The following is a 17,378-nucleotide window of genomic DNA, read 5'->3' as shown; positions in this document are numbered from 1 at the left end:
CAAACTTGTTAATTAAGAAGCATCATTAAATGGCTTCTCTTTACACATGTTCCCATCAGAAATATTTCAGATTTGAGGTCGTTTACTTGTTACTTGTCAGTGACTGTAGGAGTCAAAGCTAGTAATTGTAAACATAAATGCAGGGCTCAGAGGAAACTTAAAACAGTGAATGTTTGCATAAATTTATGGGAAGTTATATCTGGAGTATCTGCTTCTCTGGCCTTATAGGTATATGTCAATGGGTACAAACTTCTCTTCAAGAGATGTCATTTTACAAGTTCAACCATTTGAATCTGCCTTCAGAGCAATGTAAAACCATTTGTGCTACCTTAATTGCTATAACAACATTTTGCATACACTGTTTTTCATGGACATGATGTAAAGGCAAAAAGGTAAATAATGAATTTTTATCAAAATCAGCTTTGGAAAAGCTCTCTAAGAATATTCTAATGATTGTACAATATGGATGAACAGATACACCGAGCTGTGGAGGCAGGGAGCTGCCCTTACCTGGAATCAGCTTATTTTCCCACAGGCGATGCATAAGGTTATCCAAGGCAGTAAAATCGTAGTTAAGTTTGCCATTCACCACTCTGAAGAACAATAAGAACGTAATAAAAATTAGAAGTGTAAATATTATAGGAAAGATAGGACTTGATTAGTAAATAATGAGTCAGGACTCCTTCTCGAAATTTATATGAGACTTGGGTTCTTGGAACTGTACACAAACTTCCTTCTTCTAAAGGAAGAGTAAAGAGTAAAGTAAGTATGTTCACCATAAGCAAGTCACATCTCTTGACCAATCCATGCCTTTTTCCTATTTCAGCAGCAATAGAAGCAATATAATGGGTTTGCTTGCTGAATTCGGGTTTTTCACAGAACATTAAGACTTCTAACTCTCTGCTGAAGTAAAATTTACACAGATTGTCTTTTTTTTGCTTAAGCTGTTTTTTCAGTTTCCATTGGATTATCGACTGCTAGGCCAGCTCTTTTCAACTGTCCCATATGCAGTCTTTCTTTATGTACTTCTAATCTGAAGTATATAATATAGATTACTTAGCAGCACTCCTTATAGATTTAAGTCTAGATGAATAATAATTGTATCTTTCAAAGAATGCTGAATTTATGCAAACAATGTCTGTATTTTTTATGTCATTGTAAGCATTTGCTTAATATTTTTCCTGTTCTCCCAGGATCTCAGGCTGCAAATCTTTCATTCTGCTTTGAATAAATGCATTCAAAGACTTAGCAACCTATGATGCATTCCTTTGTGTCAGGGAATCTTGCAGGAACACAAGTACCAAAATGTGCACGTGCACAGGGATAGGAACGCTGGAATTCTTTTACCCAGGGGATGAAAAATAGCACTTGCAATTTATGTGACACACTAGAAGATTTGCTTTAAATTCCTGAAAGGCTTTTCTTGCCTGGTACCCAGTAGAAACAAATACAAGGTACTATGCAGGTCAATTTCCCACAACTTCTGAACTTGTGGCCTGATTTAACTGAAATCTGAAAGGAATAGAGAAATTTTGCCAGTATGAAGTGCCAAATAGGAATTAACAATGAACTTCTGTTGAGAACAGTCTGTTAGTGTGACTTACTGCTGTTTGCCCAAGAAACAGCCTTGGCCTGGTGGCCAAATTCTGGCTTCAGTACAACCTGAGCAAAAGGCTTTTTGAGCTCTCTTGACATAAGTCAAGCCCCGGTCACACAGCTGCACTGAGTGAGGCCTTGGAAACCCCTCTTAAAGTTGATTTATCCAGCCATGCCAGGGCACTACCACTATTTTTTCTGGTACATTGCAGCCTGACCACTTCTCCTGAAGTCTTGCCTGCTCCTTCCTAGGCACTTGGCCCTTTGCTTGGGTGGAAAGCTCTACAAGTGAACTATAGATGCAATGCTGCTGGTTTGATGGAAGGGAGAGAGACAATCACAGTTCTTGCAACTGATCAATGCTAGCATAGCATGACAAGCAAACAGGATTAGACATGAGAAGGGGGCCATCAACAGATTTTTTATATCAGTGCTGAGAGTCACAACTTGTTTCTTTCTGTGCCTCTCCATGCACTTCTGAGCCTCTTTGATGGAGGCTCTTCCTCTGTGCTTTCTTGTCAAGGAAAGCTTTCAGTGAATAAACTGTAATAGCAGTTCCAAATTCTCAGAGAATTAAGAAGGAGTGACAAAATTGCCTAGTGAATAAATAAGGGAATGGTGCACCACAAAGACAGATCTCCAACCAGGATCTAGAAGAGGAAGATAAAGGAGGCAAAGTAGGCCATATCCCCTATGCCAGCTTCACATGTTATGTAACAAAGCATACAGTCTTAGCCCCAGCCTGGTCACACTCTTTTACCAAAGACCTGAAGCAGGCTTTTTACTTCTAAAGTATGTCCTACTGCCATGACAGAAATTGTCATATATGCAGTCACTGATGGGCTTAGCACTCCTGCCCAACTCAATGGTTCAGCTGTAAAAGAAGCAAATAGCATAAATAAATTTATTTGCTTTAGTATACTTTAAAGTATTTTAAAAGTCACTGTTGATCTAAAGAATAGTCATTTGAAATCAGGGTGGTTTTTTTGCTTAGACATAGGTTTTAAAAAAAGTCCTATTCTAAAGTTCAAAGACGATTTTTTTTTTGCTAAAAGCAGTTCTGCTGTCTTAGATCCATTAACTATTTCCAGTTGTACCCTGTGTTCTATTGAAATATTTGCTTACATGTACACTTACAGTCAGAAAGAATGCGATTAAGAAATGATCAAATACAAAAGAATGATTAACTACACTGTCTTGTAAAAAGTTAATAATGCCATACAGATAAAAGCAAAGGCATTAAGTCTTCCTGACTTCAGTCTAAGGTTTACATAGCATTATGTGAAAATATAGGCATAAATAAGGCCTTTTACTTGATGCCTATACATTTAAGATGCCAGGATATTTGCATTTTTCCTACTGCACCCATTAAGTAACACATTTAAAACAGAATGCCATTGCCAACCATGACTGAGTGATGGTACATGAGATCTTGTGTTATATGTGTAGGTGTAGAGGCACATCTTACATTCTTCGGCTGACCTGTCACTTAGTAAGAATCTCTTCTTCCTCTCAAGTGGATCAGACAGTATGCTCCCATTAAATAAAATGAGTGACTGACAGGATTGACACTTCCTCAGATTTTGACTTTATTCTTAACTATATTACATTTCCGACATGAGAGCAATGCATTTTTTACAGCATATACAGTACCACTAAATCTGGGTTGCATGGTTGCCTGCCATGTAGTGACTGGAAACCATGCTGTCTGTTGCACTTGAGGCACAGAAACTGGTACTATTTATAAATGTTCTGAATGGACAACATTGGCCCAAATGCCAGGCCCTTGCCAGGAGTGCTCTTAAGACAATTTTAGAACACTGAAGACCAGATAAAAACTCTTACAGGCACATGACAAGGTAAAACCATGGTAGAGGATAAATCCACATGACATTGCTGAAGTTGTTCAAAACATCTTCCTACATCTAAACTGATGGTGGAATATCATGTACCTATGATGGGGCTCTTGGTTGCAAGCTCACAGAATTTTGCAGTCTATTTTTTGCCTGCTCCTCTTCCAATATTTCTGTCATGGTTTCTAGACACCACTGCCTTCATTTATAAACACTCAGAAGGTTATGTACTTGTCATTTCATTTGAGTGCTTGCAAGTCTGGGATTGTTCATTGTTTGCTGTCAGGTATTTTGAATGTCAAGTAGCAATCACTGTCCTGTCTGTGCCTGGCTTTCAACTGTTCCTCAGCTGGGATTTTTCTGGGAAGCTTGCCAGATATACCTTCTTCATCCTCAGTAATTATAAACAATTACATTAAAGCACATTTACAGGCATCACAGCACCAAGACCCATAGAAGCACCAGACCTGAGGCTGCTATATTCCAGAGACTGTTGCCTGATGGTGAGGAATCTTTCCAGTTTGTATTATGGTCTCAGCTCCAAAATCATGTACCTATTGGGGGCAACAATCGTGCTGTGAATATGAAGAGCAGTGATGAGTACAGAGGGGTGTCTGCCGGTTGTCACAAAAAGCCTTTCCTTGGAAAGGTTTGGTTTGTGAGTAATCCTTTGCCAAATCAAAGGCTACAGGCCCATCTTAACAGCTTTCCACTACCTCCTATTACTGAAGTAAAGTTTTTTCAAGTATGGAGGGGAATTCTTTTCAGGTGCATAGCTAGCACTAGACAGCTTGCCAAAGTGCTGTAAGACACTCCTGTTGTGCCTCTTATCCATGCCATTTTCAGCCTACTCCCATTCACCAACTTAATCTCTTCGGAAGGCAGAGGTAAGATAGCTTTAGCTGTCGACACCTTGCATCACAGCCAAATCTGCTCCAGCTAGCACAGCTGCAGATACTACTCCTCAGCCTACAGCTATCGCTTCCCTCCCGTGTCCAGCATCTGGTGCTTCTCTTCTGCCTTGCACTGATCCTTTCCATGACTATAGTTGCATGCCCTGGAGAACATGTGCACACATAGACATTGGACCAAATATCTTATCTACAGAGAAGAGAGAACAAAAACCACAGGCAGGGAGTGTTTCCGTTCCAGGTGATCTTCAGTCGAGTACTGTATCTCTGGTAACACATCAAGATAACTTTATCAGACTTTATTGTAATGTACTGAACTACATCTCCTGGGATAGAAAGCCTTGTGGCTGACCCCTGTCAGTAGGTCACAGCCCATTTAGAAATTCAAAGGTACCATGCAGGTAACCATCAACAGCCTAGGATTAAGATGGTTGGGAAATACCAATATACTACAATAGTACTCATCCTCATCCTGACACTCTCACTCAGCTAGTGTGGTCTCCCTTCTGTATTTCTGTTAAACACAGTTAGCACACATACCAAAAGCTGACGTAATCTGGCTTGCTTTCATCAGTATCTGAGAACAGCCTCTCTTTGGGAAACAGTGGCTGGCTAACACCACTCCCACAGCAGCTTAGCCTGCTTACATCCTCACTGAGAGCTTCTGTGTGGAAAGATTGCTCACCTAGTTGCAAATGCAGCCAAGAAACAGCGACAGAAAACTGGCACAAGGTGTTAGCAAAGAAGAGATGCAACTCACACCTGTAAAATTTTTCAGCAGGCTATTGGGCAACCTCACACTTGGAAGGTGGACTCCATGAAGGAGCCACCTAAAAAACTTTTTCTCCATTGAAGGTTTTCTGTGTTACAATCTTAGAGAAGCAACAGTGCAGTCTAAGAGACATTGAGGCAGTATGTAGTATCTCTGCTGAGATAATGATCATGTTACACTATTCATGTGATAAAGATCCTTAGCCATGTGCCAGACTGTCTTTGCCCACCCTTGTAAGGGAGTTCCTGCAGTCATACACCCTTGTCCACAGTATCCAGGTCCAGGATGTGGACCAAAGGTAACAGCATCACCCATGTTCTAGGTGACTGTAAATATGCGTGATAACTAAATTACCCCTGTAAAGACTAAATGAAATGAAAACAGTTTTTGAAATAAGTAACTACTATAAAGAGCATCCATAGATACAGTGTCCCAAGCAATTGTTTACCATGTTTCTAGAATTCATCATGACATTTTAGGGATCATAAAACTCCAAAACATACACAAGTGTCCATCTACCCTGGAAAGGAGTTTAGTGTCCAAAGTCAAGCTGTTCACTGGGAACAAACAATAAACTTCCAAAAGTTCTCACAACAGTAACTGTTGGGGGAACAAACAACAGTAATCTATGCCATTTCAAATTCTTGCTGCTACAAGGTCCTCCAGAAGCAACCTGTCTTGTTTTTCAGCCGGAACAGGCTGTTAAATGGACAGGGAAGCCTGTAAGCTTAAGAGACCATCTACAAGATGAAGGTCAAAAGTTCTGGACAGAAAATGTCAGCAAGTTTATTTTTTTCAGAAGAGAAACTTGTTGCCCTCCAACTTGTTGCCCCCTCTTAAAACACAAAAGGAGCCCACCGCCTTGGGTTTTCTAATTACTTTTGCAGCTATGAGGAATGAAATGAAGTCAGTTTAAAGGTCAGGTTTTCAATGACTTTGTTTGCTCCAAACCCACCAATTGTCTACATAAGCTTCTTGTTCTGCTGAGTACTTAAGAATCTCTGAACCTTAAAAGCAGATCCTAAGGGACTGTGAGGACTACTGAAATGATATCTCAGAGTATACAAAGGGCAGAATAGCGCTCATTAGCATTCACCTTTCCAGAGGCTGAATTCTCAGCAGTTCTCTCCAGGTCTCTTCAGTGTCAACCAAAAACCCTACTAGTCTGGTATTTCAGGTTTAAGTACAAGATCATTAATAAATAACTAAGAAATTAGTAGACTCCTGGGTTATTAATAAACAACCCTTACCCCTCCTGAATTGAGTGGAAGCTAACAATACAGTACTCATTCACACAAGAGCTGCTTCTACTATGTTCTTGCTCCACTTGCTCTTGCTTCCTATGATCGTTACAGGTAAAGTAAACTGGCTCCTGTTCGTGAAATCCCCATAATCCAAAATAACCATGATAACTTGATATTTTTCAGGCTGATGAACACTGATTGTTCCTCCCTCATGGTCCCCAAGCAAAACACAGCCTGTGCTTTTCACATGCCTTGCAGATCAAAAACCTAATTCAGAGTCTTCTTCAAAGGCTAAAGATTGCTGCACCCACACTAAATGATTGGTACATCTTACCATTTCTGTGTCTGTTTATTAGCATTAATATTTTTCTGCATTTGCTTCTTAGCTCTATCATTTGTGTAAGCAGGGTTAGAAAAATCTGCTTGCTTTACAATTAAGGCACAACTTCAGCCGAGATGCACGACGCTCATCATTTCCGTCAGTGCTGGCCCACCCTTTGCACAATTCACTCCCCCTACAGTGGGAATGAGTCAGCCCAGCAGTAATGGGAGGATGCCTTACAAAATCACAGAGCCAGGCAGCATCCAGCCTTTGCTGATGTCACAGCTTGTCACAGTTAATCCATCCACACAACCAACCAGTGTGGTACATGCGCAAAGAGAAGGACGGATATGAATCTCTGTGACTTAGGAATAAACTGCTTCAAAAATGGAGAATACATCAGCTGTTATTTACTGGAAATCACTGCTTCTTCTACAAGCCAGCCAAGAGGCTGTGCATTCAGCTGAACCTTTTTGTTTTTTAAAAAACATAAAAATAGAATTGACTTTGATTTATACAGCTTCTTAATAAGCATCTTTGCTCTTTGAAATCAGCAGTATTTGAGCACCACCTTGCAAAGCAGCTCACAAAATCCTTGCTGTGATCTGGCTGAAATTCACAGGCAGAGAAGTGCAAGCAAACAATGGATGTTTTCAAGCCGATGCTAATCACGGCCTATGATTTTCCATTTCTTACTCAGCCTGCTTTTGTGAGCATAGTCCTTCTTTCAGCAGTGAGCATGCTGTGTGTGGGGGGAAGAGAGAGGCAGACAAAGCACCAACAGCTTCCTGTGCTGAGGTGAGTTAGCCTCGGAAAATATTGTTAGACTGTTGTGTCTCTTCTCATCCCAACACCCCTCCTCCCCTTTAAAACAAATTCCAGATGTAAAAGGGAAAACAGGCCGTAGAAGCAATTTAGGCAAAGGCATATGCTATTTTCATATCCGACCTCTAGACATGTGAACATAGCCAATCAGGTCACCTAGGCATGGATAATTCAGTGTTTTGAGACCCTGTGATCCCTTGCTTAGGTTTGTTGTGTTTATATTGATTTGCAAAGGAAAATTTTAAATAATAAGGTGAAATAGCAGAAAATGTTTTTCAGCTGATTCCTCACTACGAATTTAAAGGCTTTGCAAGTGACTCAAAGGTTCAGTCACTGTATGTGAGCTGACTGCTAAAGGATACATTTCTGATTGAGTTTGATGTATGAAACTGATCTCCTTCTGCATAACACTTGGCTACAAGTAAAATGTTCATTGTGGTTCAATGCTGCCCTTGATGATGGAACTCCAAATAATGTCACCTATAAGCAAAAGTTTTGAAATGAGGTGACACGGAGACTAAATCAATAATGAAGACTAAAGATGCACAGGAAAGAGAAAACATGACTAGATGCTAAAACTAACTTACTTTAAGCACATAACTCCTTTTGGCACTGCCTGGGAAAGTTGTCACTGAACTTTTCTTCCCAAGCAGTGACAGAACAGTTCTCTGTATGCATTCAGCATTCTAATTCACATACACATAATACTGCACCTCTGAAACAAGCCTCCATGGCACATATTTGACTTACTGTTTTTATCTCACAGTTCCTCATGTTCACATCTCTATTTACTGTTTATGCTCCATATATTATTTTGCCTGTTAGCTATACAAGGAAATACAGTTCAAAAGTATGTGACTCTAACTATATCACAGAACATAGCTTATTTACTCTTGTGTAAATTGTAACATTGAGAGGGAATGATTGTCCTCCCTGACGCCAAACATGCAACAAGAACCAAATTCAGCAATGCTTTACTTAGTGTGCTCTTGCAAGCACTTTGGTTGCTCATGCCCATACTGTAACTGGACCTGAAATTTTGCATTAATGCACAATGTGCTGCTTTTACCAGGTATTTTAACCTTTTCCATCTCATGTTCTCAAAACTTGCTTCCACTTGTCAAGATGTGTACTAAGGAGCATGTAATGGACAAACCAACAGTAAGTAAAACGAGGTAAATACTGAAGGTGTGAAGACTTGCAGCTAGATTTCTCAGCTGATGTACTTCTCTTATATCTAAAATACAGATAGCACATGGTGTCTGATGAAGTCCAGCAGCTGCTGGATCTATTTACATATCAGATGTAGTTTCACGTGCACCTTTCTATATCAATCCTTGATTCCCCGCGGGCAACTTTATGTCTAACTTGAATATGTCATTTGTTTGCAAAATGATACTGAGTTTATTTTCTAACTTACTAGTGTTTAATAACTTATGATGATGAAAAGGCACAATGAATATGCCTTTCATGTCTTAATAGTGAAGAATTTTTGTGATGAGTGGTTTCTGAGTACTTCAGAACTGAGAAATGACCACTATAAGCCAATGTGGAAAGAGCAGCTTTTTAAATGGCATGCCAGTCTCTGCTCTTCACTCTGGAATATAAAACATAATAAACCTATTAAGAAAGTAAAACTAGCCAGTTGCATTTACAGATAGTTTTCTATGAGATATAAACCTAGAAGTTTCTACAAACTGAGACCTGGTAATTCTATTTTAAACTGGGCTTGGCATTACAGTTTAGACTAGTGGTGTATTATCAAATATAGTAGTGATTGCTTGTACATTCCACAACCTTCATGTTCATGTATTACCCTCTTTCCTTCATTCTTCCCCCATCCTAAAAAACTTCCACTAATATGAAAAAATATCTCCCCTTTCAATATAAAGATGCATCACATTCTGTGTTTATGAAACATGAAAGTTTACTTCACAATGCAGAAAGAAATCATCTATTTCTTTGCACCCAGAAATGGGTTTTCAATATCCAGCTACGATCACACAAAATTTCAAGGAATGGGTGAACAAGCTTCAGAATTCCAGAGAGACTATCCTCGCTATATTAAATTTGCCTCTTAGATATACAAGTATCAGTAGTAACATTTATCTTCATTAATAATCAGGCTTTGGTTCTACAGTTCTGGCTGTTCGGGGCTGAAACAACAGGCAGGTTTTTTTAAAAGGCAGGAAAGCTCAGACACACTCAATGTCAGCTGATGTATGTAAATTCTTCCTATATATAAGATTTATCAGACCCCTTCATGATTCATTGTAATAAAAATCATTTTTCAAAGGACAAATATCAATTAGTGACCATTGACAACTAAGCTAAGGACAGCTCCATACACTTGCTGCCCTAATCTGATTTAACACATTAAGAGTATTTTTTCATCTAATTGAAGTACGTACATAAAACCTTTGAAACTGTTACAAAGATGTAAAAAGCTACATCAGGACTGCAATTCTATTTGAACTCCACACAGAGTAACCTGATCTACTAAAGCAGAATAGCAGAGATGAGTAAGAAGTCAGGGGTTACCAGCTTCTGTAATGTAATGATTTAAAGTTTATCTGTTACCTGTGATTACACTCCAGGACAAAGATTTTTCCAGTGCTACTGTTTATTTATATTATCTCACTGCAAACATTGTGAGAATGATACCCAACTTGAAAGGTCCACATGCATATCATGATGCAATTTCTAATCTATTCTTATAGAAAGCTGTGATCCTGACATTCTGTGCTACTGGGTGCTGATACAAAAACTGTTGTGGAACTACTGCAGCTACTTTGTGCCTTTGGTAAGTGCTAATCCATTGGTTCTGTAGCTTGTAGAGGGAAATGCAAAGGGGCTTGTATGCTGGATGACAGCCTTCCTCAATTTTAAATATACAAATCTGCATTGAATCTTGCAGATCTCAGTTTCTCCTACAACAGGAACTACAGATTTTTTCATTTAAAGAAAATCAATACCACAACTCTCTGCATATATACATCTTCTTCAGCTGCATCAGGCACTTGTCACAGCTAGAGAAGGAATGTGGGATGCAGTCCATAGTGAATTGGAAGGAAGTGGATGCTTACTTTCAGTGTGCCAAACTTACTTGTTAAGTTAACCAAATCTGTGCTTTTTAGGCACATCACCTTGTCACTGTGATATAAAGGTAAATTACAGAGTAATTGAGACTTGAGGGCATTTTAAACAATGCAGGCATTAGGCTTAAGAGTTTTTTTAATTTACTGAGTTTTTGAACTTCAAACACTTGCACAGAAGGAAGAATATGGCTATTACATTTGGACTATGTACTTTTGAAGGTCTGACATTATTGACTGTGGCCCAGTAAACAAACACCTTTAACTATGATTCTCTGATTCTAAGATTAACCATCCATGTGACTAATTTAACATTAATTTTTTTTAATATTTAGGTTACCAGATACAAATTGTACATAGCAAGTCATGAATTTTTCTGAAATCATCTGAAAATCCTCAAGTAAATGTGTCAACTAAGTCAAATATATTTTATGTCCTTACATCATTTCTTTCATAAATACTTCTGTTCAATTCTGCTTTAACCCTTTACAATTTTTAAACCAACTGGAACTGTGCATCTGCTCATAAAGCTAAATAGTGAGTCACATAAAAGAAAATCATCTGTAAACTCAAAATTACTAGTCAATGATCATCATTCTTTTCTACCCTAGTTCCTATTCGATAGGTGTTTCATTGCAGTATCTCTTTTGGCTATTTTGGCCAGTTACCACTGTTTCTCAACTCAGCAGCTGGCAAGGAAAGAGAGGACTTTTAGAACTGAGTCCTTTTTGTTAGTGTCAGTCAAATTCAACCAGGATGCCAGGACTAGCCCACTCAGAATTACTGCTGTACTGAAGCCTTGATGAATGACTTCATGTAACTGAGTATGAATTCTCATCTCCATAATCCACTAATGAATCTTCTGCTTTCTGCTAATGAATCTCCTTCTGTCAGTATTTTTGTATGTTAAGTATAACTTGCTCATCCTAAAACACAGTTCTGTCAAAACTATATAATTTTCAAGATTTTTACAGACAGAATGAGAGTTTGCTTCATTTTATCACTTTTTTCCCATGTGGAACTGTTGCGTCCAGAGATATCCAGCCTGCTGGTACTGCACTATACTGAAAAAATGTTCAAAATTATATTTTGAAGTTTCTTTCTTTACGTTTTCAAAAGGTGTTATTTTTAGGCTAGTTTGAGGCAAAAAAAAGTTACAACTAACTTTATATGGAAGGGATAAAGTGATAATGATACAATAATATACTCCTTTCTCTTAGGAGCCTGTTACTGGGAAAAATGCGGTTGGTGAGAAATGCAGAGAAGTCTCTGTCAAGAAAAAATGTTAAGTTGGGCAAATCCCAATTATTCTGCAAATTCCAAGATTGCAAATACCAGAAGTAACACAGCTTCCAAACACTGGACATGTTAAAAAGGAGAACAAGCCTATTTAGATACTGAAGCAGAAGGCACGTGCATTTCAGCTGGTCACTAGACAAGATAACTCTTGGTTTTAAGAATTAGATAGCAAAATGAATGAAAGGATAAATTTGACATACTTGAGTTTAAGTCACTTTATTTTTAATAAAGAAATACTGCAAGGCTAAAATTAAATTAACAGAAGCAGTGAAATCTTTTATTCTGTAGAGCACAAGTCCAAAGAAACACACTATCTTCGTGGTCAGTGTCCAAAATTCATTATGCAGATAAGGCATACTACTGTGTCTCCTTTTTAGTAAGAGGTACTTTTGCAAAGGGGAAAGGGATAGGAGTGGTTGACAAGGCCTTCCATAAAAAAAGAGCAAGAAACATGATTTTACTAAGACTGCAATTACCTTCTTTAGATTTTGGGTTTAGAACATCACAACTACTACCACCAAGTCTAAGCTCCTGGTAGTAGCCAGTAGTTTTAAGAATCCATGACCAGTTTAACATCACAGAAGTGAGCTGTGAGATGATTCCTCCCTCCCTTAGGTTTTGACTTTTCATTTACATGATTTTTGTTTCCTTCTTACTTCTAAAGAGCAGCAAACAACCTCTTGCACATGGAAAAAAGACAATGTTGGAACCTAGCCCTCTCTAGTCATGCTTGTGTGCCAGCTTTTGTGGCCTTGCAACTCCCATCTCAAATTCTTACTGCACGCCTGTTTGTCCTTGGCTGAGAAATAGACACATCTCCTCATCCCTTAGCTTGTTGGCCAGCTGAATACAGTTCCTATGAATCGTGGCCTTGTGCCCAAACTGTTAATCTGCACTGATTAGTAACCATTAAACATTACCTATCACCTTTGTCAAGGGGAGGAGATGGATGTTTATCACTTGGATAAGTCTGCACTTATACAAAGATCTAAGATAACTGAGAGGGAACTTGGTCATTTATATACCTCACAAGAATGAAGCAGACTTTCAACAGAATCTATCTTTGACCTGCTGACCTGCCTACATTATACAGTCTTTCGTTTACACAGACGCAAAAAATGTTGTGATCTGTATGTGCTGACATGTAGAAACAGAACTCTGACCTCCAGCTCTCCCATCCTATGCATGGAGCAGAACAGGACTTATTCTAGCCTGCAAAGAACACAAATCTCAAGCAAGACCAAAGTTCTATTCAGACACCTTGAACATGTAAAATCAAAAGCTAATGCTACATGAGGATGCATAAACCAGATCAAATCTTAGATGAGAAGTACCTTTAAAGGTCAGAGATGTGCTAGCCTGAACTCAGCATAATTTTTGGATCAGTGCTAGTTAATTAATAATCTTATGCATTATTTAAACTCAAATCCTCAGCTAGTGCTACATATATATCCAGCTTTACAAAGTGATAAAAGTGACAACACACTACCAAAACAGCAAGCTCAAGATTCTAAAACTATCTATTCATACCTTGAGGAATATTTAGCTAATAATTATCCTTTATGCAAATATAGTAATGTCTGGCTGAAGACATTCTGACTTCCATTCATTCCAACATGCAAAAACAGAGCTGGTACATTCCTGTCAAAAACCTATCCAGGTAAGAGATTTGTCTCCCCTCCTGTGCCTCTCAATTCAGGTTAATTTCTTCTTCGCCTGTTTTCAAATGTGCAAAACTGTCTCTTTTCACTTACTTTGCTTGTGCTGTTGTTTTTTGGTTTATCATCATGTTGTTGTTCATAAATATTGCTTATAAGGTAGACACTGGCGACAAGTTTGTAAAACATACAGTCAGCTGCAAATGGCAGAGCAATTATCTTTCCTGCAACTCTCGTCCAAGAGTTCAAATACTTGGTTAGTTTTTATTTCTCTTTAAGAAAACGGCATGTACTAGGCTTATCTGTTTCTCAAAGTACTACAGTGATATTGAAACTGAGAGCATTTTCTTAGCACTTAACTACAAAAGAGTGTTTCCAAAATATTGTCCTTACTGCATGCAGTAAACACAAGATGTCACAGAAAATAACAGGAAAAATACAGAGAATAGACTATCAATTTGGTTCTCTCTGTGACAGCTTAGTATGGCTAAATAATGTCCAGCAAAACCACGGGGCAGAAAACAGAGCTTAGTATTTAACTTTGTAAATGATCACCAGGGTCTTGAAAAGCTATCTTGAAAGGTTTTTTTTAAAAAAAATAACAGACTTTCACTTTGAAACAGCTACTTTCCCCAAAGCAAAAAGTCTGATTTTCAGGAATTTTTTGTGAATCCACAGGAAATGCCTTTTTAGTGGTCATGTCCTGGGACCCTCCAGAAGAATAATGCTGTGTTGCCTTCAAGAGCATGTCAATAGTTAGATCAGCACGTTCTGGAATCCTTGAACAAAACCTGTTTCTGCAGAACGAGTGAAACTACTTGATCATGTATTGCATATATGATCATTCCCAAAGGTGATCTTGATGGGCCAGCCTTAACAACAGGTGCTGCCTGACTGCATGAGTTCCACTGTAGCCCACTCATCAGCTCTCACCTGTCAGTGGCTGTCACCTTACTCACTGCAATATGGAATTGAGAATCCTTGGGAAAACAAGACTTGAATCACAGCTGCTGGTCAATGCAGGCATTTAACAAAGAGCGTAACTTGCCTGGAAAATCCTAAACCTCTTTACAGTTAAAAATTGTGAATTAGAGATTTTAGTTAGAAATACACAAATCTAAAAGACTCTCAGAATAAACCTCTCCTTAGTATAGCAGTTTAATTTGTAAAGGACATGATCTGGCTTTCCCGGCTTGTAGAGACCGCTAAGCTGGAACGCTATTTCCTCTTTCACATTTGAATTAATGTAATACTGAAACTCAACACAAAAATTCTTTGAAGCAACAATATTTACCCCAATATAGTGAAAAAATTAACCAAGCCTATAAAGTTTCATATGATTTTCCTAAAAGGCATTGCCATGTTTTCTGTGCCTGTAGTCTGACAGTTTGCTAGGTCAGTGTATAAATAAATGGTTTTGATTGCTGGCACCTTGTGTAAGTCTGCTTCCAAGTATGTCTTAGTTCTAAACAGGAAAATACAATAGCTAATGCAAGACAGAGAGAAACATTCATCTCACTTGTTCTGTTTTAGCACCTGATGACTTCTAAAACTTTAAGGTTATGCTGACATATCTAAGCAACTCTAAGAACAAAACCAGATTAATAAATAAAAGCAGTAGGTGGTAAAGCAGTATTGTCTTATATCATATGCAGCTGAGGGGAATTTATTTCAGACTAGTCAGTTCTCACAAACTAAATGTACTCCCCCACATCTGTTCAAATATGTCCAAAGCACCAATTGCTGGCTTAGGTTTTTATGCCACCATAAAGGGTCAAAGTGCACCGGGGCACAGTTTCTAGGTACCTTCCTCTGAAAAAAAAGTCCAGTTTGCAAGAATAACACAACCCTGTACATTGAGTCTATGCGCTGTGAGGCTAACCAAGGAGTTTTTTCAAAATCGTGTCACTGCTCAAAACCAGAACAGTAATGTAATCATAGCCATTAGACCCAAGAAATACTTCTGTAAGACAGAAAACGTTTCTCACATGAAAGATGAGCTACACGAACAATTTAACTCCACACCTATGTTTCCAATCAAATGTTTAACTAGCCTGATGTCTCTCATGTTTTTCAGTGAATTATGCAATAAATAAATACAAAACCCAACCTAACCACATTAGGTTTTAGTGGATTTTTCATAGTTCAAACATGGAGAAAACAACAAACATCACTTGGCTCAAACTTTTTAAATGGTTCTATCCTGACCTACACTTGAAATCACTGTTTCAGTAAGTGAGCAATTATACTGCAGAGCTGTGATACTGTCTGACTTCTGTTCTAAATAAAGCATTTAAAATATCTCAGCATAGAGAGACAGGCTCACCCTCGCTACTTCCTCCTGGGCTTTACAGAGATACAGCTTCATGTTTTTTGGTGGACAGGGTGGGGAGGCAAAAGGATGCAAAAGAATAAAGTTTTTGGGGGTTGTGCTGTTTCAAAAAGAACAACTCATCCATTCAGAATGGTTATACATGCAGTAGCAGAAAGTGCCTGCTGAAGAATCTGCAAAGAGAAATCCCACATGAACATACTGTGATGAATGTTTCTTTCCCTGTAGAGAGATTTTGTCAGGTCACAGGCACTATGAAAAGACAGGAAGAAAGGTGGGACTATGGCCAGTTGGAAAGTCAGCAGTTTGTTTGGCTTGAATGGTTCTTTCCCTTGTTTCTCTTTTTCACAAAATAAACTGAGTCAATGCATTTAAGCTGAAAGAATGAGTGGTTCACACAACGTTCTGTTCAATTGCCTTTGCTCATATGGTCAAGGGAAACCTGAAAAATCTTCACTGTGAAGATTACAAAGATAAAAGTAAAATTAAAAATAACCAAGACTACTTTCTGTAGTAATTATACGAATGTTACACATATACATGAATATACAAGTAAACTTTCACTTGTTTTAAACAGTTGTTCCAATATTTAATTCAGATGCAAGGAACTAACATGTTTTATGCTATGTGCTGCTTCATCTGTGCAGCCCTGTTAAGAACAGCTCTTTCAGCAAATGATGACTTGAATAAAATGCAAACATTATGTTGTCTGAACCTCTGCAGGAAGAAAGGGAGGAATAGGGAGTTTCCATTTGTTAATGTGGCCTAAGCTGAAAATGGGTCATTTGGTGAATCAGTAAAGGAATCCATTTACTGACCCTGCTAGGGCTCCCGCATACTGCTCAAGGATGGTGGTGTATCTCACTGCCAGAATCAGGAGGTTGGAGTCTTCCCATGTATGCAACAACAGACAGATCTCCTCTCCTGCATTCTGTCTTTGGAGATGGCAAGAACATTGGAAGCTCTGCTAGGCTGCATAAGTGTACAGGGGATAGCACACGTGTGGTGGAATCCCATTTCCTTCAGATGAAGCAATGAGTTACAGGCATCACAGCCTGACACTCACTGGGTTACGCAGCAGATAAATAGGCTGCTGATAACAATGCCCCTACCCTTATTTGGCGTGGCTTTACTGCATTCTAAAAGCAACAAGGAAACTTTAAACATTAACAGTTTCTAGATACCAATATAGGTTGAGAGCCGACTGCTTAACATTTGACATGGAATCTGAAAGTACCTATAGCAAAATAAACAGTTACTTACAGGAAGGAAACCTTTATTTTCAGGAAAAAAAAGAATTGAAAAAAATTATTTCCTGTCAGCTTGAAGACAGACAATACATACTTTATTATACTACCTTTTTTGGGAGGAGGAGGCCAGGATGGGGTGGCAGGGGAGGGAGGCTTGGTTGTTTTTTACAAAAAACTATTATTCTGATAATCCAGTACAGCAGTATAGCTAATATATATAT

At 38.5% G+C, this 17,378-nt stretch overlaps 1 protein-coding gene across 2 annotated transcripts in view; it reads right to left on the bottom strand.

The window, feature by feature from the left end:
- The window catches only part of IDUA (alpha-L-iduronidase), a 46,394-nt gene that overhangs the window by 13,286 nt on the left and 15,730 nt on the right, over positions 1–17,378 (bottom strand). For both annotated transcript variants that reach the window (XM_063421432.1, XM_063421433.1), the window contains one exon: positions 511–593. In XM_063421432.1, coding sequence (XP_063277502.1) covers positions 511–593 — 83 coding nt within the window. The remainder of the gene's footprint in view (positions 1–510; positions 594–17,378) is intronic.

The sequence above is a fragment of the Prinia subflava genome, chromosome Z, assembly GCF_021018805.1.
Source record: "Prinia subflava isolate CZ2003 ecotype Zambia chromosome Z, Cam_Psub_1.2, whole genome shotgun sequence".
NCBI classification, from domain to species: domain Eukaryota; kingdom Metazoa; phylum Chordata; class Aves; order Passeriformes; family Cisticolidae; genus Prinia; species Prinia subflava.
The sequence above is the reverse complement of the archived record's forward strand: the minus strand, read 5'-3'. Positions and strand labels throughout refer to the sequence as shown.